General features: G+C 40.7%; 1 protein-coding gene across 6 annotated transcripts in view; it reads right to left on the bottom strand.

The window, feature by feature from the left end:
* CDKAL1 (CDKAL1 threonylcarbamoyladenosine tRNA methylthiotransferase) overlaps positions 1 to 27798 on the bottom strand; it is a 356111-nt gene that overhangs the window by 10836 nt on the left and 317477 nt on the right. For all 6 annotated transcript variants that reach the window (XM_072998681.2, XM_072998682.2, XM_078393501.1 and 3 more), the window contains 2 exons: positions 23116 to 23199; positions 22286 to 22450 (listed from right to left, as the gene is read on the bottom strand). In XM_072998681.2, coding sequence (XP_072854782.2) covers positions 22286 to 22450; positions 23116 to 23199 — 249 coding nt within the window. The remainder of the gene's footprint in view (positions 1 to 22285; positions 22451 to 23115; positions 23200 to 27798) is intronic.

The raw sequence follows: 27798 nt of genomic DNA, 5'->3' as shown, positions 1-27798 counted from the left end.
ATTTTGGGTGTCTGGCGGCCATTTTGAAACCGCCGAACAGCTGATCCGCGGGTGTTGCAATGCAAGTTTTGCCAATTGCAGCGGTTGGGATGCCTTCGCATTAGCGATCCCAAAAAAGGGATCGCTATGCGAATTCATCGTTATACGGTGCGCTCATTAAGCGAGGCACCACTGTACTTATGTCCACAGAGACTAAAAATCAATAAAGTATAACACTTGAATGTGCACAGGAATTCAGTGTGGGTGAGGGCAATTTCAGCAGGCTGTCCAAGTCAGCCTCAGTGGCCACCACTAATCTGTAGAATTAACAGCAAACTACACTGCAGGGCTACTACCTATGGCTGAGGGTTACATGAGCATTTCTATTGATATGGGCACTTCTAGCTTTTTATCACTCTACAGGATCTTGAAGATGTCAGCTGAAATTGGACATGGAATCTGGCTTGCTCTAGCCTCTGACAATATACAGGAAATATCTTAAAGGTGAGTTATATGGATATGCACACAACTTAAATTACTTAAAATCCAAAGAAACAAAACCAAACACAATAAAAACATGTGGCATCTGAAAGACTAACTATTATATTTTAATGTGAGTGTTCGCGGACATGCTCACTTTGTCAGACATATCAAAACAGAATGAGAAGTTGAATCAAATATTGATTGGCTCTTGGGTGCATGTTATATTTACATGCACAGACTAAGATGGCTACTTCTTCCAAAACTAGGAAAATAATTTGTTCACTTTCTCAACCCAGAAACCTTCTCCTCCCCTGTTAACAAAAGGAAAATAAGAGAGCTGATTCATTTTTATTCATTATAAATTCACTGCTTCGTCCTTGGCCATCTAGCTTGGCAAACAGCACTTTTCTCTGATTCACAGGGATTCTAGGAATCTATCCCTAGCACCTCTGATGCCTCCTCAAGGTCTGGTCCCATCTTCTTGCTCTTGATGAAGACTCTGCTCAGTTCCAATCTCTTTATTCCTGTTTTTCACTGTTTCCTTCCCCTTCTGCTTTTTCCTTCTATAACCCTTTCCAGAGTCTAAGTGGGTCAGCTGACTATTATGTTGTCCTTATCAAAGGGCCCTTCTTTGTTCCCTTGATCTTGCCCCTACCTTGATTGGCAGCTTCCCTGCTATAGTTCCTCCTGTCTACTAGATCTATCAAGCATGCCACTGTCTCCCCTCTATAATAAATAAATACATCCTTGACCCACCCTCCCTGTCTGATCACTGTGCAATATTATCTGAGGAGTCATGTAACATGTGGTTTAGTCCCTCTGCCTTAGATAGCTTTCTTCCTACTCTTCTGGGCCCTCCTCTATCCATGGCTCCCTAAGGCTCTCCAATGAGGCTGCCCTAATCAAAATCACCAGGGATCTTCACACTGCCAAATCCAAAGATGTATTTTTTTGCTCAGTCCTCAAGCCTGTTTGACATTGTTTTCTGCTTTTAATGTTTTTGATCACATTTCTTTGGTGAACTTTCTTTCTGCTCTAGGTGTCTGTGGGCACATTTCTATCAGTTGCAGGCATTCTCTGCATGCTAATGTCAGTGATCCTAATGGCCGACATGGCATTTGAACATTGATCAATATGTTTGACTCCTTCCAGCAACACGCTATAGGGAGTGCAGCATTAATACAAGGCCCTTTATATCAAGCTAGCATGGCTCCATTGTCTTTGAATTACTTGTAAGTAGCTTAGAAGCCTTCTGTGCCGTCTGGTATACGTACATCTAAACACCTAAGGGAGTGACTTGAAAATCTTTTAATTTCATGCTTAGTCAAGTTTAAAAGTCATTAACAACTCTCTCACTGGGAACATCGGGTTCTGGGAATTGTTTTGATGGGAGAAGGAAGTTTTGCCTGACCTAATTTGTACTGGAAACATCTCACAGAAAACACTTCCAGGGCAGGTGAGAAAGATTTCTGTTGTAAAGAAGTTGCTGTTTTTTAAAATCAACTGGGGAAAACAATAGGGTGCTGGAAACTTGGAGAGGGCCCTTCTCCAAATAAATGAGGTGCTCTTATCTTGAGATAAGTTTATTTTTCAAAGACTATGAGTCTCAGAATCCTTAGGCCAGCATGGACAGTGGGAGCACCTGGGAGATGCAGACCAAATAACTATCATTTCCAAGCCTTTCCCAAAATGCATCACAATTCTATGAGGAAGGATTTCTTCTTTTTAAGAACTGTGGTTCTGATTATTAGATTAGGATTGAGTGTTTACAAATGGGAAGCAGTTACTCCATGCTTCAGTTCAATTCCATCCTATCTCTTTTAATACAGACCTCCGAAAGGGACTCTGAAGTAAAGCTCCCACTGTTTTACCAGGCACATGTCATCAAGGTATGAACCACAGGTTTGCACTCAGTTACCTGTATTCGGGATTTCTAGTCTTGCTTTCCTTCCTGTTTCTCCTACCTTTCATATCATGTCTACCATGCCACTTACACAGGCAGCACTTTGAAAATTGAAGGTACAGTAATGCCTCAACTTACAAACTTAATTGGTTCCGGAACTTCGATTGAAATGGTCATAAGTCGAAGCACCATTTCCCATAGGAATGCACTGAAATACAATTAATTCGTTCTGCCTCAAGAAAAAAAACAAAACAAAACAAAAAAAACCACTGCAAGACCCATCGGAAATGCGATTAATGCGTTACGGCTGAAGGAAAAAAAGAAGGCAAAGCAAACAAACCGTGCAAGACTCTTCGGAAATGCAAAAAAAGCAAAGCAAAAAGCAAACAAACTGTGCAAGACCCTGCAGAAATGCAAAAAAGCAAAGCAAAAAGCAAACAAACCGTGCAAGACCCATCGGAAACGCTATTAATCCGTTCCAGCCAAAGGGGGGGGGAGCAAACAAACTCTGAAAGAACCTTCAGAAATGCAAAAAAAGCAGAGCAAAATGTAAACAAACTGTGCAAGACCCTTCGGAAATGGGAAAAAAATCCAAAAAGCATATAAACCCTGCAAGACCCATTGGAAAGGGGGGGAAAAACAAACAAAACCTGCAAGACCCATCGGAAATGGGGAAAAAACACTAAAAAGCAAACAAACTGCACAAGACCCATCGGAAATGGGGGGGAAAATCCAAAAAGCAAACAAACCCTGCAAGACTAATCAGAAACGAGAAAACAAACCCAAAAAACAAGACTGCAAGACCCATCAGAGCACAGAAACATAACCCTCTCAGCCCAAAACCACACTGCAAAACCCATCCAGAACAGTTTTTAAAAAGCAGAAAGCAGCACCTCACCTTACCAGGCAGTCTGAAGCCTACTTTGATCGCACACTCTCTAACTGCTCGGGCGAAAGTGCTACAAAGAAGCAGCCTCCTTGCCATCAACAGTTAGCAATTTGAAGTCCCTGCCTTTTTCTGTTCATAACTCGAAGCTTCGGTCGCAAGTAGAAGCAAAATTTTGTGGCCGGAGCTGGTCATAACTCGAAATGGTCATATGTCGGGATGTTTGTAAGCTGAGGCACCACTGTATTTTGAAAGTAAAGGAACAAGCAAACAAACAACAACAACTACAAAAAATACAAAAGGTATGTTGGGTCTGACCTAAGGTCTGCCTATTCCAGCATCTTGTTCCCACAGTGGCTAACCAGATGCCTATAGGAGATTTGCAAGCAGGACACAGGATGATTGCAGACTGATGTTTCAGTATATGTCAACGGGAGATGAAGCCCATGTTTACAACTGCTTTCCAAAGATCAACATAGTTGAATGACTTGTTTGCTACTTACAGTACATCTTAGTTTAATTTTTGGTAGCCATGATTGATGATGTGATAGTATTCTTAATTATTTTATCACAACTATACAAAGAAATATACATAATGATCAAAATGCAACCAAACCATGTTGTTATGTTTCATCAAGTCACCTCTAACCTTAAGAATGAGTGATCTCCAAAATTTCCTGTCCTCAACTGCCCTGCTCACTGCTATAATTATATTACCATATTTATAATCATTTATTTTTTGAGTTATTTACGTCATGTTTATTTATTAACAATAATACAGGTGTACCTCAGTTCACGAACGCCTTGGTTAAAGTAATTTTCGACAAAGGAAAATCCATTGAAAATAATGCCTCAGGGTTTTTTTTTTCCAGCATGAAGCAAGTTTCCCCAGTATGCATTGTGCCTGGAGGTTTATAGCGCTGCCCCTGTTCCTATGGCAATCTGCATTTCGATTAACGAATTTTTTGCATTACGTAACATCCTGGAGAACGCATTAAATTTGTAAACCGAGGTACGCCTGTAATGCTATTCTTGATGATGCTTCAATGTTTACTTCTAATATTGCTCTAATTTCTTTTAAAGCTACCCTCTAAACCCTTTGTATTACTTCACAATCTCACCATAAATGCAGTTATGTACCCAATTCTTTATTACATCTCCAGCACATCTTGGAATATTTACAATCTATTTTATTTAATTTTATCAGTGTTAAATACCATTTCCACATTGTTTTATAGCCGTTTTCTTTTATTCTGACTAACATGTTTTTAAAAACCCTTCCATTACTCTTTATCTATTTTTTCTAAATCTGGCTCCCATGTTATTTTTAACCCTCCTAAATGATCTGCTTCTTCTGTCGTTATTCTATAAATATTACCAATTCTCCCTTCCCTTTTTCGTTCATACCATTCTCCATATTTTTATGATAAATTCAAACATTATCAATTGCAAATCCTTTAGTTTATTTTTTTCTCCTTCTTTCAGCCCTTGTTCCAGTTGTATCAAATTTAACTAATTTAAATTTTCTTCTGCAAAAATACCTCTTAGTTGGTCTGTATTTCTGATGTTATCTTTCCAATCCTCCTATTTCTATATCCGCTTTCTTTTTTGTTAATTAATCCCTTTATCTCATATCTTGGAAAGTTCTAGCTGAACAATCTGCATTAAAGGGGAAATTCCAGGACATAACACCTGTCTCTATCTATGCCAGATCTCAAGTACATTCTTTATAAAAGGATTCTCCTTAATGGAGTCATCTCATATTTGTCCTTCTTCTTTTCCTGCTGTCTTCAACTTTTCCAAGCATTATTGTCTTTTCCAGTGATTTTTTCCTTCTCATGGTATGCCCAAAGCAAAGGAGCAGAAGGAACCTTACAGGAAGCCACTGTTTCCTGTTTTAAGAATGGTTGATTCTTATACATTTTATGATATTATTGTATTTCTACTCAGTATATTTAGCCTGGAGTTGTATACAGCCTGAAAAAAAGAAGGAAAGGTCACGCATACACAGACACAAAGATACACCTGAACGGCTGTCAAATAGAAAAAGTTTATTTTCTTGTCTTTTGTGAGAACAGCCAACCTGTGCAGTAATGTGCAAGCTGCACAGTCCGAGGTTGCCCCCAGAGGAAGGAAATGGTAAACAACCTCTGAGTACTATCTACAGTGGTGCCTTGACTTACGAATGCCCCTACTTACGACCATTTCGAGTTACAACCAGCCCCAGTCGCAAAATTTTGCTTCTACTTGTGACCAGAGCTTCAAGTTATGAACAGAAAAAGGCAGGGAAAAAAGGTGGGTAATTCAAATTTCTAATTGTAGGTGGCGACGAGGCTGCTTCTTTGTAGCTCTTTCACCCCAGGAGTTAGAGAGTGTGCGTCGTCGTCTTCAGACTGCCTCCTTCTGCTTCCAAGAGTGTGTGTGTGTGTTTGCAGGGAGGCTTCAGGCTGCCTTGTAAGGCAAGGTGGTGTTTTCTGCTTTTTAAAAACTGTTCTGGGTGTTTTTGCAGCATGGTTTTGAGCTGGGGGGATTATGTTTCGGTGGGGTTCCTTGCTTTTTGGATTTGCCCCCCCATTTCCGATGGGTCTTGGGGAGTTTGTGTGCTTTTTAGCCCCCCCATTTCCGATCTTGCACAATCTGCTTGATTGCTTTTTCCCTTCTCTTATTTGCATTTGCAATAGGTCTTGCACGGTTGATTGGTTTTTGGTTTGTTTTCTTTGCATTAGGTCTTCCACGCTTGATTTTATTTATTTTATTAGATTTATACCCTGCCCATCTAGACCAAAGGTCTACTCTGGGCGGCTTTTTGGTTGCTTTTTGCCTTCTCTTGTTTGCATTTGCAATGGGTCTTGCATGGTTGATTGCTTCCCGCCCCCCCTGGCTGGAAGGGATTAATCATTTTTCCGACCGGTCTTGTAGTGATTTTGTTTGGTGATGTTTTTCTTCGTCTGGAACGGACTGATTGCATTTCAATGTATTCCTATGGGAAATAGTGCTTCGACTTACAACCATTTCGAGTTACAACCATCTTCTGGAACGGATTAAGTTCGTAAGTCGAGGCACCACTGTATGGGCAAACCTCATATTCATAGCCACTTCTCACCCCCACACAAACCATTTGCCATGGCTGTTTTTTGACAAGTGATATATATAACTCTGAAACTGGGGTTTTTTTGGGGTTTTTTTACCCATTGCGGATGGGTCTTGCAGGGTTTGTTTGCTTTTTTGCTTTGTTTTTTCCCCCATTTCCCATGGGTCTTGCATGGCTTGTTTCCATTTTGCTTTGCTTTTTTGCATTTCTGATGGGTCTTGCAGGGTTTGTTTGCTTTTTTGGTTTTTTCCCCCATTTCCAATGGGTCTTGTAGGGTTTATTTCTTTTTTGGGTCCCCCCCCCCCATTTCCAATGGGTCTTGCAGGGTTTGTTTGCTTTTGGTTTTCTTTTTTTTTCTTTTCTGCATTTCCGATGGGTCTTGCAGGGTTTGTTTGCTTTTTGGTTTTCTTTTTTTGCATTTCTGATGGGTCTTGCAGGGTCTCTTTGCTTTTTTGTTTTTTCCCCTTCAGCTGGAACAGATTAATCGCTTTTTCGATGGGTCTTGCAGTGGGGACTTTTTTGTGTGTGATTTATTTTTCCCGTCCAGGACGGATTAATCACGTTTCAATGCATTCCTATGGGAAATGGTGCTTCAACATATGGCCATTTCGAATTACGACCATCTTCTGGAACGGATTAAGTTTGTAAATCGATGCACCACTGTATGGGCAAACCCCATATTCATAGCCACTTCTCACCCACGCACAAACCATTTGCCATGGCTGTTTTTTGACTAGTGATATATATATAACTCTGAAACTGGTCACACTTGTCAAAAACAGCCATGACAAATGGTTTGCATGTGGGTGAGAAGTGGCTAACTGGTGAAAAAAAGATTCAGCTTCTGAAATTTTCCCTTGATTAGTATCACTTTGTCAATACTAGTGAGCACAAGAGGGTATCCTGTAGCCCAGCGAGGGTGAACCTATGGCACGTGTGCCACAGCTGGCACGCAGAGCCCTCTCTGTGGGCATACGAGCCATAAGTCGCTGGATCACTACCCCTGGCAGCCAAACTTGAGGCGGTGGTGGCAGCCGCAGTGCTAGTGCCATGAGAGGTGGCAGGCCAGGATCTGTACCTGGAAAACCCTGTAAAAGGGTCACCATAAATCAGAACTGACTTGATGGCATGTAATTATTACCAGACAGTAGGATTCAAACCAGTGGTTTTTTTAAAAAAGGAAATTCTGATTAAATTTTATAAAAAACCACAACGTTCTGATGGTATGAGCTGTGAAGTGCTGGAAGAACTATCTTGGGAGACCCTGGGTTGTTGACTCAAACAGAGGTTGGATAGCCATCCATCAATGATGTTCTAGCTGTGAATTATTGCACTGGAAGAGTTTGGACTACTAGATGAACTTCCAACTTTACAATCTGAGGTTTTTATTTCTGACACTTACTGTGTAAACATCCAGAGCCAGGAGGACTGTGAAAGAGTCTGCTAACAAGCCTCTGTAGTCACATGGAAAATGGACAGAATCCTATTAACAACTGTGAAGTATAATTACTGCCTGGGCTGAAAACTCCACAATTGCTCTAAAAACAATGGGGCTTGTGCATGTGTAAGGAGATAGTGAATACTCTGTGCAGTTTGCAAAATTAGGCAAGTATGAGCATAAAGGGCCATTATATGTATGGAAAATACAGAGAAGGTTTTGGTCAGTGAATCTAAAAAAACTCATACATCTTAATTTAATAGAATAAATGATTGGCTGATTAAATGAACTTGACATGTGTCAGATACACTGAGGGAGATTTTTTTTTTACTACATTTCTTACTAGCTTTTAATTTTTTTTATTGCAAACACATAACAAAATCTTAACACTGGATACTCCTGCTGGGAATAAAAAGCTGATTTCTACCTGTATTCCTCACAAAGTTGATGTAAAAGTAGATTATTTTACCAGGAAAAAGAGTGAACCTCTTTTCAGCTACTCCTGAATCTATTTATTCATATTTTCATATAGATTTCAAATAACATGGAGTAAAGATATTATCACTGTTTGTAATATCTTAAATATTTTTGCAATATCAATGACAGTCAAATATATTTATTATTCCCCAGCCTAATAAAACAAGATTTCTCATTGAATATTCAAATACCTAGCCTTTTGAAATTCAGAGGTCATCCAGATGTGAAAAACAGCATTTTCCCATTTCTCCCAAGCCTTGGTTACTGGAGGGGAAAGGGCTCACAACAGAATAACTTATCAATATGGAGCAGCCAGCCAGCCAGAGGTATGTCATAATTATTTTTGCAAGAATGCTTTTTAATACTCATGCTTCAGTAAGACTAGCAAAGTAATTCCTCTCTCTCTCTCTCTGCAGGTGAGTTATATTAAATCATTCAAAAAAATGTTTACAATCTGCTTGCATCCAGTACATATAAACTCAGAGGACCTTGTGCTCACAAGCTTAGCAGGGATTCTGAGAACCAGCTCTTGCTGTCTATTGCAATCGCTTTTGTGAAACCTGAAGTAGTCCAACAGTAATCGGTTTGCGCCAAAACCACCCCTCAGCAGTCCAAAAACAGAAAATGGGGAAGAAAACAGAGGAAAGACTCTTGAAAATGACAACCATATGAGATGAATCCAGAGGAGAAAAGAACACAAACCTACAGTACAGCCACCTTGTGACCTTGGCTGAGTCATGTTTTCAGATGTTATTTTTGGCAGTCACTTTCTCAGACTCAGAAGGCATCACTACAGTAGGTTTATATATTACAGTGATCTCTGAGGAAACAGGAGTATGATTTTTCTCTTTCTAGGGAATTTTAGTCTACTAATCTATGCTTGCGGTGTTCTCAAGCTTTTTGTTTTTGTGCAGAAATGCATGTCAGATACGGCTCGTAGAAATGAAGCTTCCAACAAAAGAAGCACGATTTCCAGTGCTTATCACCAAAAACAGGGATGTATGGGCAATACGTTGCTCCTATAGGAGATCTTCTGAATAAAATTATCTGGTCCCATATGCATTTTATTTTTCGGCAAGATTTTAAACCTTATAAAATAGGCCAGAGTATGACTTCAGAATATTGTAACAGGAAATCGTAAGTAACATCAGTGAGTATGTACAGAATAATCCTTCAACAGCATGCAGTAATCAGAACATGCCCTCTCAACCATCACATATTCCAGGATAGGAGAACATGTGGGACTCCAGATGTTGGTGGAGGACTCTAGTTCCTATGAGCTCCAACGAGTGTTCCACATATTACCCTACTACTACCCAGAACACAAGGATATTAATGATTTCAGAAGCCAAACAAGGTTGCACCTAGCTAGTACTTAAATAGAAGGCCCTCAGGGAACAGCAGGGATCTCCAGTTAGAGCTAGGCGGAAATCTTACCTGCAACCTTGGAAAGTGACTATCTGTCAGAACTGACAACAGTGGGTTAGATGAATCAACAGTTTGACTCAGTATAAGTCAACTACTGAAGTTATGTTCTTTTCTCCAAGTGCCATTTTTGTAGCTAAAATGGTACCATCCACATGTAAGATGTCAGTATCAGGACACCCAGGTTTGCAGAACTTAAAAAAAAAAAAACACGCTTAGGGAACAATTGTTGGAGAACAGTGTCACTGTTATGATAGTGGTCTCCCTAGCCTTAGGTCTCTTCCAATTGCAAAGTGTTACCATCCTCTGGAATGCTATGTGCACAAAAGAATGCATTCAAGTTAGAGGGAAGCAAGTGTGTCAAAGGAGCACATAGGACACTAGATGGGGTCAGGATATTTGCAGAGGTCATGGAAATAGCTGGGATGATCAACTGAAAAATATCGATATTCATGTTGGTGTTGTTCTGAAGTTGCCAAGGATTTCTGAGAGATACAGAAGTTTTCCAGCCAAAAGGAGTCCAATTTGTGCCCTCCAAATACAGGTGTATTGCAACTCCCAACAGCCCTAACCCACATAACCAGTGGCGATGGCTTACTGGAGCTATGATCCTATGCATCTGAAAGGCTGCACGCTGCCCACCCAGCTTTAGCCCAAAGAGTTCTAGCAGGAGTACTGTGTCTAGTATGTTTTCATGCTTTAAAAATAAAAGGTTGCAACCTTGAAAACGAATAATTTCATTCAACAAAACTGGAGGAAGACTATAAACTCAGTGGCCGCCCCAGGAACAATCCCAGACATTTCTAGATTAACTCCAGGAAATACCTTGGTATGAAAGCTTGGAGAGACACTGCCAGTCAGTGCAAACAAAACTGAGCTAGGTGGACTCAGTGTAAGGGAATTTCCTTTGTATAAATGTATATTGACAATGGGAACAGTAGTATTTTAAACATGTAAGATATGACTGGCACGATAGCTGCTCTTAGCACCTAAAATGGAAGATAGTATGTATGATGCATTAGTATAAAATATAGCAAATACCCTACTGCAAATTCAATCAAACATCTCAGCTGTGAAAAATTATGAGATTACAAAAGAGGGGCCTAATGTGCTTTTCCCAAAGGGGTCACTGATTTCTTCACTGTCAGATCTAGTTTCATCACTGTTTCTTACCCATTTAATTTAATGCATGCAGCTTCCATTTGCTTTCCAAAAATGCCCACACTTTTAAAACTACTTTATGCTTTGGAAAACACAGGCTAAGAGTTGCGGGAAATAATGTTAATCTAAGTTTGTAAGCTCCATATACTATATTCCATGTATAAATAAAACTCAAAACATCAGAACTACCTTTCCATCTATAGGCTTGTTGTTGTTGTTTAGTCGTTTAGTTGTGTCCGACTCTTTGTGACCCCATGGACCAGAGCACGCCAGGCCCTCCTGTCTTCCACTGCTTCCCGGAGTTGGTTCAAATTCATGTTGGTAGCTTAGGTGACACTGTCCAATCATCTCATCCTCTGTCGTCCCCTTCTCCTCTTTCCTTCACACTTTCCTAACATCAGGGTCTTTTCCAGGGAGTCTTCTCTTCCCATGAGATGGCCAAAGTACTGGAGCCTCAGCTTCAGGATCTGTCCTTCCAGTGAGCACTCGGGGTTGATTTCCTTCAGAACAGATAGGTTTGTTCTCCTTGCAGTCCAGGGGACTCTCAAGAGCCTCCTCCAGCACCACAATTCAAAAGCATCAATTCTTCGGTGGTCATCCCTCTTTATGGTCCAGCACTCATTTCCATACATCACTACAGGAAAAACCATAGCTTTGGCTATGCGTACTTTTGTTGGCAAGGTAATGTCTTTGTTTTTTAAGATGCTTGTCATCGCTTTCCTCCCAAGAAGCAGGCGTCTTTTAATTTCATGGCTGCTTCACAATTTCACCATCTGCAGTGATCATGGAGCCCAAGAAAGTAAAATCTGTCACTACCTCCATATCTTCCCCTTCTGTTTGCGAGGAGGTGATGGGACCAGTGGCCATGATCTTAGTTTTTTTGATGTTGAGCTTCAGACCGTTTTTTGCACTCTTTCACCCTCATTATGAGGTTCTTTAATTCCTCCTCACTTTCTGCCATCAGAGTGGTATCATCTGCATATCGGAGGTTGTTGATATTTCTTCCCGCAATCTTAATTCCGGCTTGGGATTCCTCCAGTCCGGCCTTTCGCATGATATATTCTGCATATAAGTTAAATAAGCTGGGGGACAATATACAGCCTTGTCGTACTCCTTTCCCAATTTTGAACTAATCATTTGTTGCATATCCAATTCTAACTGTTGCTTCCTGTCCCTCATATAGATTTCTCAGCAGACAGATAAGGTGGTCAGGCACTCCCATTCCTTTAAGAACTTGCCATAGTTTGCTGTGGTCTACACAGTCAAAGGCTTTTGTATAGTCAATGAAGCAGAAGTAGATGTTTTTCTGGAACACTCTGGCTTTCTCCATAATCCAGTGCAATGTTAGCAATTTGGTCTCTAGTTCCTCTGTCCCCTTCGAAATACAGCTTGTACTTCTAGGAGTTCTCGGTCCACATATTGCTGAAGCCTACCTTGTAGGATTTTGAGCATAACCTTGCTAGCGTGTGAAATGAGTGCAATTGTACTGTAGTTGGAGCATTCTTTGGCATTGCCCTTCTTTGGGATTGGGATGTAGACTGATCTTTTCCAGTCCTCTGGCCACTGTTGAGTTTTCCAAACTTGCTGGCATACTGAATGTTGAATTTATTTATTCCTTGCCTTTCTCCATAAAAGCTTACAACATCAAAAATACAATATTTAAACGCTTAAAAAGTATGTACACAAATATTTTTTTAAATTAAAAAACTATTTTATTACAAATGGTAAATAGAACCAATACTAGAAAGGCATTTAAAAGTAACAAGGCAAAACAATCCATTAAAATCCCTCTCAGTCAGCCAGTCATTAAAAAGGCAATATTTGAAAGGTAAAAACAGTGAGCATACAAATACAAAAAAAGATCAAAAAATACCATACTGAAAAATAGTAAACCAGAACAACACCAAAAAACGTATTTAAAGAGTAAGGCACAAGAGTAAGACCATTTAAAAACCTCACTCAGCCAGTCAGTCACTGAGGGAAAGTTTGCCTGAAGAGAAAGATCTTTGTCTTCTTGTAGAGGGACAGCAACGATGGGGGCAGCCAAGTTTCCTGTGGGAAGGAGTTCCAAATTCTGTGGGCAGCTACAGAGAAGGCCCTCTCCCATGTCCCCATCAAATGTACCACTGAAGGTAGTGGGACTGAGAGAAATGCCTCTCCCAATTATCTTAACATTCGGGCAGGCTCATAAAGGGGGACACAGTCCTTGAGAGAGTTTAGACGCAAGCTGTTTAGAGCTTTATAGGTTAGAATCAGCACTTTGAATTGCTCCCAGGAATGGATTGGCACATGTTGGACTATTTATATTAGGATGTTACAGTAAATTTTTGGTGTGTGTGAGAGGGGGAGGGGGAGGTGAAAATAAACCAAGTCCACTCATCCCCTTCTCTGGTGCAACCACAAAGTAGAATTCCAATCCAATAAATTGTGCTTAATCTTAACTGTGTTATTGCTTGAAACTAGCCAATGTGGAACCACACATTGTGAAACTGGTTTGTTTAAAACATAATAGCAGATTTGGATATTTTCTAAACTGCTCTTCATTTAAGATAAACATGGAACCTTTTGATCACCTCACCGACATGCCAAGGGGAGGTGCTTGAGCCTGGAGGGACATTAGGTTTGATAATGTTAATCTATAATTTAGAACAGTGGTCGGGGAACAGGGATAAATTAGAATGTCTGAGGCCAACCACTGTGTATAACTTAAAGTCAATGGCCAAAATCTTGTTGCTCAGAGAAGGAGACTGCACTAGAGTAAGCCCATTAAAATCAATGTAACCTAGTGCAATTTACTGCACTAAGCAACAGGACTGTGTTAAATATTTTATTCAGTGGCTTAAATCCTGTAGTAAGAAGCACATTGAGTATGCCCCCACTGAACCAGTCAAGATTTGGTGTGTCAGCTTCTCTATTAAGTTCCACTGACTCAGTGAGCCTATTCTAGTTGTAACTTATTGCTGGATTTTAGCCTTTAAATCTTGCTGGGCAAAATGATTGGCTCATGTTCTGTATTACAAAGTCCATCAAAGCCTCTCTCTCTCTCTCTGTCTTTCTAGCTTTTTCTCTACTCCTGTCTTTTTCTGTGCTGTACTAAAAGGACAGGTTACTTACCTGTAAACATGGTTCTTCAAGTGGACCTCTATGAATAAACATCAGATGCAGGGATCTCAAGCCTTTTCGATGTCGAGGATTTATGAGTTTCGATATCGAGGGGTTCTCGGTGTTGATCCCTCCGCGGAGGAGAGATAGAAGGGGAGGAGGAAGAATAGGCATAGCGTGCCCTTTTCCGTCTTCTTCTACGATTTCTCAACGTCAAAGAAGATTCGGTGGAATAATCCCTTCTTCAGCACTGGTGGCGGGATCTCCTCCGTTCCACACTGTAATCGGAATCAGAGAGCGAAGTGTCTCTTCGGCGTCGATGCCGTTTGCATTTTTCGACACCGGAGTCATATCTGTGCCTGTGGTTGTATCGGTGTCGACGTTTCTCAGATGGAGGTTCCTCGTCTCAATTCAGTGGAGGATGCCGAGGGGAAGGAACCTGCATAGGCTTCTCTGGTCTCCCTCGAGGTGGAGATGGAGACTTGGAAGGAAGCGATCCCGATGCTGAGGAAGGGGATCAATATGCCCGCCCGGTCAAAACGGGGCATTTGCTAAGCCAGCGATTTGTTGAAGCTGGCTAGCAGTGGGCAACCTCTCGGTGTCGAGAGGAGGCTCTTGTTAAGGTGGAAGAGAGGTGGCTAACTCCGATGTCAAGTCTCAGTCCCTCGAGGAGTCCTCTAAAATAAGCGAAGGCAAAGAAGTAGAAACTGGAGGAACAACCAAAGTTAGATCCTTAGATTTTGCCTTGGGTTTAGTTGGCGCCTTTTTCTGCTTCGGCTCCGAGGACGTTGAGGGAGCAGATGAAGCAGTTGAAGGTTTTTTAGCTGCAGCTTTCTTCTTAGGCTTCTCTTTCGCGGTTTTAGGAGGGGATGAGGAGACAAGTCGAACCTCAGAACGAACTGAGGACGTAGACTGGGTAGACTTCATATCCGAAGGCTGTGAGGCAGATGGTTTGACTCCACAAAAAATATTTAAGATGTTGTTGGCGAGCTTTTAAGGTAGCCTTTGTAAATTCCTTGCAGTGTTTACAGTGGCTTGTTAAATGAGTCTCCCCCAGACAAAAAACATAGAGAGAATGTACGTCAGAGAAGGGAAGTTTCCTTGAACAGGAAGAACAACGACTGAATGGCCCTCTTTTCGGTGACATAAGCTGAATAGCGTGGGAAAGCTAGCTGATGAGGCGATAATAGAAGAAGCCTGAGAGGCACGTGGCGCCTCAGCAGGCGGTAAATAGGCCGCAATTGAGAGCAATTAAGAGTAATTAAGGTACAGTACTTGCAAGGTCGCCAGACGCAAAAGAGAAGTCAAACAGTCCACATCAGGTCAGGGCAACAGAGATCGGATGGTCGAAAAGCCAATAAACAACGAAGAATATAAAGTTTTGAAGGAGCTCTAACCGAGAGGTTCCAACTCTGCGGGTGGAAAAATGGAACTAAGGCTTGGCGGGCGGAGCATGCACGATACAGGGCAACCTAAACTTTGTTACTTTTCTCCTAAAGCTCTAGAAAATTCCGAGAGGACCAGCGCAGGCGCTGTTAACCCACTGGTGTGGATTCATAGAAACCACGTTGAAGGACCATAGCTACCAACTAATAGAGGTTTTAATGGAAGGAAGAAGTAGTACAGCAGATCAACTCAAATACATTTCTCTATGTTGCAAAGATTGTGGACATCCATAGTTGTTTTATTAAGCATAACACTTAAGTACTTACTACAGCACTGCTTCCAACACTGCTCTGTCTAATGAATTTCTCCAAGACAGATCATCTTGAAAAATACAATTAGTGCCTCACTCAAACATGGATAATCGTTAAATACCCAACAAATGGACTAAACGATGATCTGAGATCTTGGGTTACTACAAACCAAATCCACATCTATTTTACCTGAACCAAAGACATTCAATATTGATATTAATTTTTAAACGTATATTTTAATGAAGTGCGGCATACACTTTTTATGTGAAAAAAGTGCTCAATGACATCAATAGACTTTAACTATCTCACATCTCCTGAACTGCTTTTTGTATGTCAGCTAAGAACTAAACTTCACTTTTTTTTACTTTTGTTTTAAAAGAAATATGGTAATTTCTGAAAAAGAAGTCATACTTTTATTCAATGGAGGTGATCTTATGCCTTTATTAAAAATCAATACAGTGTTAGTTTGTTTTAATTCAATGATCTGAAAGATCAACTACACAAAAGCTGGAATCAATAGTGAATGCTCTAATCAAGGCACAAGTATTATAGAAACCATGAACCTGACTTAAATCAATTTTGTATTTAACATAGGCTCTGTTTTTGTGCTCTCAGTAGAAGACCAATGCTGTCATCATCCAGCTAAGAGAAAAATAAGCAATTTACCACATTTTATTGAGGCCTGTTTACCTTCTGTTGCCTTTTCTAATCATGACAATAAAATCAAGAAAGTTGAGGAATTAAGCTATGGGAAATAATAATAGTAGATGAAGAATTTGGGCACAACTGGTTCGTCCAAATGTAATCAACATACAGACAAGTTATGCTGAAATGGAAACCAAACCCAAGAAAAATTAATTCCAGAGATGCAGCTATTTCAAGTGCAAATGAATTTCAAGCATACTGAGGGAACTAGGATTATGACCTAAAATGAACATGCGAAAAGTATAAGCAACAATGCAGTAATGTGACATACAATTAGAGATATCCCATGAAACCATCTCTTACTGACAGCATTTTCCCCTTATGATTCAGCTGGTTTGTGTCATGAGAGGCCTACATCATTTACCCTTAGGAGCAAATAATGGTATCCCTTCTAACAATATATTCATGGAAGATACTTTTTAAAACAACTCAAAAACCAAGACCCCTGTTAATCTCTGGACATAAAACAGTTCAAAATATATGAGATTTTTTTTTTTAAAGAACAGATGTCAATACTGTTTTTCTAAAACCTACTCATCCTAAGATGGGTATTCATTTCAGGGCCACCAGATATGTAAAATAAGTAGGATTTTGCATATAGGGTATCATTTTAAAATGTTACATTTTAGAATTGTAGCTGAAGTTTTCATGGCAGAAATTTTTAAAATTCATGAATTTAAAAATTCTTATTTTCCCACCCTGAAGGTTTTGAGGCTCTCTTGGGGTCCCTTTCATCATATCGACATTTTAAAATTCTGAAACAAAACACCAAATGAGACTGGGAACTCTAGAAGGTGGTGTTCTCAAGATTTTTGCGTCCCCAGAGCAAACCCTCAGTTGCCGTGGTCTGAGTACTGTATATGGAAGTGATTAGCTTTGACTTACTGTCCTGAGTTCTGGGAAACTGTGCCAGACCACCCTGCATTTTCCCAATGACATTATGGCTAACAAAATACTGTCAGGGTCAAAGTACTGTCAAAGTACTGCAGTGAAATTGACTAAGGACAAATTTGCCTGCTTTTCTCTCTTTAGCCTTTGTGTTCCACCAGCGTTCATTGAATAACACAGGAAGAGGTTGCAAGAAGGCTGGTCAACATTTCATGCTTGGTGCTAATTCACAGCAACTTCCTATGTCCTGATTTCCTGAAGCTACTTGCTTTGTTTGTCCTTTCCTCCCTCCTTCTTCCTCTATTCCATTTCTTTGATTTGTTCCCCGAACTGACCAGTTTTGCTTGCTTCTTTGGCCTCTGGTCTTACCAAAATATTCCAAATTCCTTATTCAATTACTCCACACTTGAGCTTGGATATAACTAGCCACATATAGTTTCTTGGAATTACTTCTTTTCCCCATTAATAAATGGGTAACTAAATCGCTCTATCCAAATCTTAATTATATTATGGAAAGAAATATAGAAAACAAAACAATAACCTATAACTTGGAAATGTTTAGTATACATTTCAATCCCAAGGAAAGGAGATATGAAAAACTGAAATAAATATAGAATTATCATATTAATTTCCCATGCTAAAAGGTAAAGGTAAAGGTTCCCCTTGACAATTTGTCCAGTCGTGTCCAACTCTAGGGGGCGGTGCTCATCTCCGTTTCCAACCCATAGAGCTAGCGTTTGTCCGAAGACAATCTTCTGTGGTCACTAGACATGGAACGCCATTTCATGTCTAGACATGGAATGCTGTTACCTTCCCACCATGGTGGTACCTATTGATCTACTTGCATTTTGCATGCTTTTGAACCGCTAGATTGGCGGGAGCTGGGAGAAGTGACGGGGGCTCATGGATTCAATCTTACGACTGCAGGTCTTCTGACCTTGCAGCACAGACGCTTCTGCGGTTTAACCCGCAGCACCACCACATCCCCTTTCCCATGCTAGCAAAGTTGTATTCCAGATTTTATAACATGGAGAATTTATGGCATGGGTAATTCCAGAGTTTCAAGCTAAATTCAGAAGAGAACTAAAGATCATCTTACAAATTGGTGAATGCTGGAGCACACGAAAGAATCTGAGAAGAAAACCAGTTTGTGCAGTACAGCAGAGGTCCCCAACCCCCGGTCCACAGACTGGTGCCGGTCTGTGGCCTGAGTTGGAATGGGCTGCAGAGACAGACCTCCCCCACCCCCGCACACACTCACCCCTCAGCCCTTTTGCACATGCACATGCGTACCTGCTCCTGTGCTCTCCCACCCCTTCGCACATGCTCACGAGTGCCCCCGAGTGCTGCGCTGACCTTCATGCATACTCATAATTGCCCACGCACCTGCAATGAGCTCCCTCCTGCTCCTTTGTGTATGTGACCGCAGAAGAGCGCACCCACTCCTTCATGCATGCTCACAAGCATGGGGTGTGTGCACGCACCACCTTCCCCACCCAGTCCACTGGGTAAAAAAGGTTGGGGACCACGACAGTAGAACCTATTGACTGTGTGAATCATGAAAGCCATGGAGCATTCTGAAAGAAATGATTGAGCCACAACAAATGATCACCCAAATGCATAAGCAATACTCTGGGCAAGAGGCCACTTACTGTTCTTCCAGAATATCAGAATAATTGATTATTATGAACTGAGGGGAAGCAAAGCACTTTCTGGGTGCCAAGACCTCTTAGGTCTAGCCTTGGCCTAGAACGCTATCTTCACTCATCTGGGAATAAGCCTACTTCAACATCATAGCTAACGATAAGATAAGATAAGATAAGATAAGATAAGATACATACGAAGGAAGGAAGGAAGGAAGGAAGGAAGGAAGGAAGGAAGGAAGGAAGGAAGGAAGGAAGGAAGGAAGGATATGCACTGAATATGCACAGGATCACAGCTGGACATATGCAAAACTCATCAGTTGGGTAGACTGAAAGATAGCCCTAGCACACAAGTACTGTAATCTGAGAATAATGCTTGAAGATCTAGAACTAGGTTAGACCTATTTCAACATGGATTTCAGAAGAAGGTACCGTATTTGCCGGCGTACAAGATAACTTTTTGGCCCTGAAAAACATGCCTCCAAGTGGGGGGGGGTCGTCTTGTACGCCAGGTGCATGTCCAACAAACCCTCCCTCTCTCCCAGCGAAGTCACTTACCTGGTAGTAAGACCAAGTAGAGCCCTGCTCCTAGCCTGGGAATAGCCTGACTCTAGCGCCGAGCAGCTGACTGTCGGAACAGCACAGAGGAGGCAGCCATTTTGAGATGCGACCACATGGCTGCTGCCTCTCAAAATGGCTGCCGCCTCTCCAAAATGGCTGCCGCCTCTCTGCTGTTCCTTCTTCCAGCAAACCCTGGCTCTCTCCGAAAAGGAACCAAAAGGGGCAAAAGGAACTCTCCCCATGATGCAGGCAAAGCAGAATCACGCATGCGGAAGAGGGGGTAGTCATATACAGCAAGTATATAACAAACTCTACATTCTGAGTGGGAATGTTGGGGGGGCCGTCTTATACGCCTAGTTGCCTTATACACCGGCAAATACGGTAGATAGAAAATATTTGCCAGTTATTAGTAAACAATTTCAGTTCTAGTCAATGAAATGAAATTGAAATAATGTACCATGTAATAATGCACTGAGAATTTTGGCAAAATGGCTGTTTCTTAAATATGGTGATATTACTTTGTTCATATATGAGACCTTGCTTGATGTTAATAAAGCTGTTAACTTGTATCAATGAATAGCCATGCTTAATGCAAGGCAAGGGTTTGTTAACTTGGAATTAACATTGAAGTGCCAAAACAAAGACTTGTTTGTGCCTTTATGAAATTTATGGAATGAAGGCTATAACAGATGGACAAATGTTCTATGGTTTCTATGCTTCTTACTCCAAGATTTATGATAAATAAAATTTAAATAAACATTAGTCAAACGATTCTTTGTGGAAAAGGCCTATAGCAATAATTATGAAAAGCATGATGAGCATTTTATATTATTAATACTTATGCAGAATTTCTATGAATACAGAGAACCAGCGAAGAAGTTAGACTGCTATCTGATCATACAGCAACACATTGTGGATATGGAAGTTGAGTCATGGTAACTGGACTTCTTTCTTGTTAAGCTGAAATGTTTCGCTACTCATCCAAGCAGCTTCTTCAGTCTGAGGAGAGTTGGTAGGAGATCCCTGATACATCCTCCACCTTGGTTTCACTTTCCCCTGGTCTGAATAGGCTGCTTAGAAGGACAAAGGACTAGGGCTGAGGGATAATCCCACTTCTGCAGTCCTTCTCCACCCATTGTCATGGGTCCTTGACAGGTCATTAACGGTAGTCTTTCTGGTGCTTATGGCCCTAATCCTTCTAGGGACAGATGAAAGGGCAGCATGATAAATAGGAGACAAATTGTATCTAAGGCCTCCACCCCTGTTAAGTGAGGGATTTTGTTTATGCACATGTATGGCCTCCCTGACCCCTCTCTCAAACCATCCATCTTCTCAGTCCAAAATGAGTACATCTTGGTCATCAAATGAGTGTCCTTTGTTCTTCAAGTGAAGGAACACTAATGATTGTGGTCCTGAGCCATTACCTCTCTTGTGCTGGGCCATTCTCCCTTTTAGTGGCTGCCACTGGAAATTCAAATTTAAGACACCATACTGTGATGCTGCTGAGCACTTCATGCACAAAATTTCTCAGTGTCACATTGCTGAAGCTATAGAAAAAGCATGTAGAGATTACTAATTATTTATTTCAGTGGATATGTTTTGGTTATCATCAGGTGAAGAGCTGGTAAAACCCAATTAAGATAGGTGACTAGATCTATCTTCATTATAATTATTCAGTCTTTATATGAAAGACCTAAAGTTGTCAATCTCTAAAGCAGGGGTATCCAACCTTTCACCTTCCCTGGGCCATATTAGAAGATGAAAATTTGGTTTGGGCCGCACATAAATTTGGTTTGGGCCGCATGGGGGGGCAGCCCTAGCCATCCTCCACAGCCCCGCTCCAAGCGCGCTTACCGGCAGCTGCGATCTCCAACAATAGAGGCTGCCAGCTTCAACTCCGGTGGCATTATGGGGCCTGGAGGGGGTCCACCTCTTGACGGGGATGGTGCAATGCAGTCACATAGCCCCCCTCTCCCCTTCCCTCCCGCTCCTTCCTTCCTTCCCTCCCCCCCCCCCCCCGTTGTGACGTGCCCCAGCCGCATTCCGGCCGCAAGTGCCGGCAGTGTAACTTGAAACTTTGGAATTTCTTTAAAAATAAAAAATTGCACTGGGCCGCATTATGAGCCATCCTGGGCCGCATGCGTCCCTCGGGCCGCAGGTTGGACAAGCCTGCTCTAAAGCAAGGGTTGTGAGGGACTGCTTAAAAAATCCTCTTTGGATTGGTTTCCAATCTACTATTCCTGGCCAAAGTTAATAAGGAGGTGGGGGCAGAACATTTGGATGAAATGACATTCAGCATCTATTTTAATATTTTATACATATAAGCACACATACACACATATTGTTTGTTCATTTGAGACATTTACTGTTGAGTGGTTGAGTCACAGTTACAGTATGTTGCTGTAAACTGTTTAGAGGAGTGTTCTGCACTAAGTCAGCGGCATAGAAACACATGATGTTGGATTAAAGGTGTCGACAACTCACATAATGATAACTACTAAAATATTGCCTCTGAAGTGCTCAATAGGCTGGGGTGGGGAGAGAATATTGGATAAAAATGATGAGAGTTTGTATGTTTTTCTTCTCTTTGTTTTCCCTTATTTTTCAATGGACTGATAACATTACATCAGTAGGACATCTGGTTCTGGAAAGCATAGACACACAGATATGTGTAACAGCCAGAACATCATTTTAGCAAAATTCTAATTTTAAAAAAGAGGTTAAAGGCTTATAGAAATATGAAACAAGGCACTATAACTAATAACAAAATTCATGCTTTTCATCATTATGCTTATACAAAATACTCTTTCACTGAAGTCATAAAGTTGAAAATGTCTCTTACTCACCTCTGTTAAGCCAGAAACTTCTCCTTTGGCTAATGGTCTAGTGATGGATGGGGTGAACACGTTGGCATCTGACACTGGCTGCCCCCTCATAAAGTGCTTCCCTGCTTCAAAAATGTCCACTTCCACCATTTTACCCATGAATTCAGGGTTCTTTGGCACAAGAACCTTTAAAATAATACACAGAGAACCTAGGTTTACATTCAGAGAGGGGGATAGGTAAACATAAAATCTGTCCTATCCAAATTTCAGTCACCCCTGTGTACATTTTGGTTACAATTTTATTTGCCTTATGTGTGCCGTTTTTATTCCTGGCTATTCAAGGTGTCTTCTTAGGAATTTATTATATGCATTGATTAATTTTGTGAGAACATTTCAGTCAGTTTTATTTATATGTAGCAGCTCCTGTAATCTCTTTTTACCAAATGGTTACACATTTTTTTACATGTCTGCTTGTTAGGCAATGACACTTTGACTTTAGATATCAAATTATTCTTATAAACATTTACCTACATGTAAAGTAAACAATTAGTTATAGAGTATTTCTGCCCAACAGAGGATAATTCCATAAATACCAGTCTCATGATGTGTGAGTATATATACAAACTTGATAGCAAATGTTATTTCAGCTTTCTTGAAAGTGAAGTTTTCCGGGTATGTTAGATTAAAATTCCTGTCACGCCGTCCAACATGGCCATTGTCCATGAGAATTATGGGAGTTGTAGTTCAAAGTATCTGGAGCTCATCAGGTCAGGGAAGTCTGCTTTATTATTACAGTAGGTATGGAAAGAAAAGGAGTAAGAACCATATTTCTCCTATTTGTAAAATGGTACCTGTTCGTAGAATCGATTATGAGCAACATAAAACTTGGAATCAAATGATTCTTCTGTCACCAGAACCTTCTGTCGTTCCCCAATCTACAAAACAAACAAACAAACAAAGCAAGTAGTAAGTTATTCAAGAGTGAAAATATATGCTACTTTATGAGGAGGTAAGAAAATTTCCCCTTCAATAAACAGTCTGTTACTGGATAATTTAGTACCCCATTGGGATACTTGACCCAGAGTGCCATCTTATTAGTATGCATATTTTTGGTTTATTTTTAAATGTTCTCACTTGCCTTTACAAATTGTTTGCTAAGGGGGAAAATCTTATGCATAGTTTAAAACATTTTAAAAGGTTTTGTTTAGCCTCCATTTCTTCCATTTCTAGAAGAAAGATAGGCGGGATAGAAATGAAATAAATAAATAAATAAATAAATTGCATTTTTTAATCACACGATTCTTCTTCTCTCTGATCCTGGTAGCACTTCAATACAGCTTTTCAGTATACTGTTTTCATATTTACTTTACTTTATCCTGGCCAGATACTATGTTCCCCGTTGATCGTTCAGCATACCTAATTTAGGTTTAAATTTCCTTTGCCTTCTTCTATCTTATGAGAAAGATCTTTTGTTTGTCCTCCTCTGTTGTTCTTATCTATTTTTATAATCTAAAACAAATTATTTGAATGGTTTTGACTATAGGAATAATCCTTTTTCCTAATTTTTGAATATATATAGCTTCAATTCATAGTACTTGTTCAGTTACTATTACTCTAGTGAAAATGCAAGAAAAGTTTATAAAATACTGTTAGTGCAAGAGGCCTACCATTTTTGATTTTCTACCTTGTAAAATGTAGATTTGACAATGAGCAATTGAAGCATATTCCTGACCCTGGAAAAAAAGGCTACACAATTTTTGTTTACCAGAAATACAATATGGAATTGATATTTACACTCAGAGCACAAAAGGGGAACTGTATTCATGGAAGTATCCAAAAACATAAGCTCTTTCTGCACAGTGAGAGGATACATAGGAATTACACTAGTGAGTTGTTTTCAAATCCACTTAATGGCTGAAGTTATATTGCTTTGCATAGCAAGTGGCACTAGATTCGGGGATTTGGTGAGTTCCTCTGTAAATTCCAGTGCCTGAAATGGGCTACTCTAGCTAGGCTAAAGGATTTTAGCAAGTAAATCCCTATTATCTTTGATTCATGCAATGGTAATCTCAAGGACTATTGTAACACTTTCTACATGGGACTGCCTTTGAAGGCAGTTTGGAAGCTATAACAAGTGCAGAATGAGGGTGCCAGGTTGCTCACTGATACAGTATATCAAAATTTGGTCACCTGTCACCTGTCCTGGCCCACTTGCACTGGCTGCCACTATGCTTCCAGGCCAAGGCCAAGGTGCTAATGTTAACTTACAAAGCTTTTTATGATGTAGGACCTTATTACTTGGCAGAGCACCAATTTATCAGATCAACCTCCTGTGTCACTCCCACCTCTCAATCACTGATGTTGTGGGTGGCTACTCCAAAGGAGGCCTGGAAGTCGTCAACTAGAAACTGGGCCTTGCTTTGGAAGGTCCTTCCAGTAGAGGTGTGTCTTGGTTCCACCCTCTTGAGCTTCAGGAAGCAAATTAAAACTTGGCTCTTTGCTTCAGGCCACTGGAAACCTTAACCCTTGATTTTATTTACGAGATAATATCATGCTGGGGTTGATTGTGTTGATTTATTGCCTAATGCCTGATTCAGTTAATTTTGTCCTCTTGAAATTTAGTGATTTCTGTTAGAGTGGAGGTTTTTAGGGTAGTCTCTTGTTTTTGTATGTTTATTGTTTTAGTTCTTTTTGATAATTTATGTTACTTTATTATAGTCACCCAGGGTAGTGGCTTGCCACTACATGAGCGGGGTACAAATCCAATAAATAAGCAAGCAAGCAAGCAAGCAAGCAAGCAAGCAAGCAAGCAAGCAAGCAAGTAAATTAATAAATCTTAAGACTCTGATCTTAAAATCAGAAATATTTCTAATGTCATCACAAAAGAATTACCCTCACACACCCTTATATTTATTATCACAATGTTACAATAAGAATAAGTGGCTGTAATTCTGTTCTGTAAAAAGTACGTTCCAGAATTTACTTCATGAAAATCATGATTCTAATTCCTTGATGAAAATAATCAGTGCATATAAAGTATCTAATCCAGATTACATAGTTCTGTAAGCAATTTATGAAAATATTTGCTTTCAGGTTTATCAGAAGAAATGCCTTTCACTAAGGGCATGAAAACTTTTATATTATTTCTAGAATTGTTGTGCAAATATGATGACAACTGAATAAAAACATTCCTGTAAATGCTACTAGTCCGGTTCATATGTAGAGGAGCTATCACAACCCTGAGTGTGTGAAGCTATGGAAAATTCATATGGGGGAGCAAGGGGAAACACAGATGAATCTCAATTGCACATGGTCACAGCTGATCAATTTGAAGGCAGCACGTCATGTTTTGCATGGATGCTGCAAGGAAGCCCAGGTTTCCATAAGCAGCATCTCCTTATCTGCCACACATGCAGCAGAAATGCTCGCAAAGGGATGGTGTGAAATGGGAACTAGTCCTCCCCCCAAAAATCCCTGGGTTATAATAGCAAGACTTTTGAATGAAAATAATCTGTTTGTGGATGCCAAACATGCTTCAGGTCAAGAGGCTGAGAGTTATGGACTAAAATGGCACTCTTTGATCAAGACATCAGCATTCTGTCAGCAGGTGGCCATCCATAAAAGTTTATGCCAATAAAATCTTTAACGTGCCACAAGAACTCTTTATTATTTTTGTTGTAATGGACATGTCTGTCTTGCTCACACAGCATTCTGCCAAAAGTAGCAGGCACATTTTTGGAGGGTGGTTAAAAAGGTTCAACTATCAGTTTTAGTGCCTGATATTTCCCCCTACTGTGATCACCTTTTCCAACCTGGGTTCCAGATGTTTTGGGTTATAGTTCCCAACAGTTTCTGCCAGCATGCTTAACGCTAGCAAGTCCAGGCCAAAAACATAAGAAGAACTCAAATTGAGGAAGGCTGACCTACATGGTGATTAGCCTTCTCAAACTGAGAAAAGTTAAAAACAAAACAAATGTATTTGGAAAACAAAATAATCAGAAAATCCTGCCACCATAAAAAACACAAAGTGTGCTGTTTATATACCACCCTGCTGCATTTAAAGCACCCTCTGAGTGGTTTACAATTTAATTATGTAGGCTACACATTTCCCCCACCCAGCGAATTGGACACTCAATTTACCAACCTTGGAAAGATGGAAGGCTGAGTGAACCTTGAGCCAGCTCCATGAAATTGAACCCAGGTTGTGAGTAGAGTTTTGGATGCAGTACTGCAGGTTAACTATTGCACCACAAGGCTCTTAATATGATCAGTTTTTCTCTCACACATGGTGGGGTAATCGGCAATACACTATCATAACAGACTGAACCCGTCTGAAACCAGTCTGTATGAGTTTACCAGGTGTGGATTTACTTATTAAGAAAACAGAAATGGAAAAAGAAGGTCTGCATAAAGATAAATCAGCAACAATTTCAATCATCTGATGATTGAAGAAAACTCGCTTCTGCCACAGAGACAATAAGCTTTCTATTGACCAAGCTGGCGGACTGGAGAAAGCCATCTATCCTTCACTGAAAGCATCTCTTTGCTGTCACTGGGCAACTTGCTTTCAGTGAGAGGTATGGGAATGATGTGCTTGATAATAGCATATATGCCTGTGTCTGAAATAGTGAATTTTGATCTAACGACTTCCAGAGTGCAAGCAACAGAGCTGACTCTTCATCTGTTACAAGCCTAGGTGCCCCATCATTGATATCCGAACTAAAAGCAGCAACTGACACCATCAGAAGCTCCTTATTAAAGCTAAAATCTTCTCATCCTGAGCTTCGTGGAAGCTCACTTATCCCGTCCCAGTTAAAGTAGTACCCAGGGCATCAGAAAAGACAAAGGAAAAAGGGAAAGTAAGGAACTTTGTAATGACTCTCCTCTTGATCTCCCAATACCTAAGTCTACATCTGGTGCATTGGGAAATCTACTCCCGGCGTCTATGGCACCCAGTCTTCCAAATGGACAAAAGACCCCCTCAAGGGGTCAGACCACTCCTGAACCAGACACATCGGTAGATCTGATGCATCTCGTATTGCCAGCCAGATTCTTAATTGAAACACTGGAACAACTGGAAACAATTGGTACTCCCACTGAAGAAGTTGGACTGAGGGAGACACTGCCTATGGAGAACTCTGAGGACACTCCGATCTCAGAGCCCATTCCTTGGAAGCACACTGTTGAGTGCCCCCAGACTGTGCCAATGTCCCTAATACCTCCTATATGTTACAGTTCTGCCAATTGTCCTGACCCTGGGGAACTGCTACTACAGTTTGATATTGACAGTGCAGCTCTGCCTAATGAGGCCACTGATGGGTTCAAAGCGCTACCATGGGAGAATCAGATCCTGATGCTCAAGAAGCTAGAGGCACTAAGGCAGGAGTTACTGGCCTTAGTTGAACTCTCTCAGCCCAAGAGCACGCTTGAAGGCCACTTATTTCCTCAGGGGATGAATATCCCCACCATATCTAACCCCAATGAGCCTTCTATAAGGATGAACACTTGCAAGGGTAGGATTTCCCCACAAAAGA

Source organism: Pogona vitticeps, chromosome 4 (assembly GCF_051106095.1).
Source record: "Pogona vitticeps strain Pit_001003342236 chromosome 4, PviZW2.1, whole genome shotgun sequence".
Lineage (NCBI taxonomy): Eukaryota > Metazoa > Chordata > Lepidosauria > Squamata > Agamidae > Pogona > Pogona vitticeps.
The sequence above is the reverse complement of the archived record's forward strand: the minus strand, read 5'-3'. Positions and strand labels throughout refer to the sequence as shown.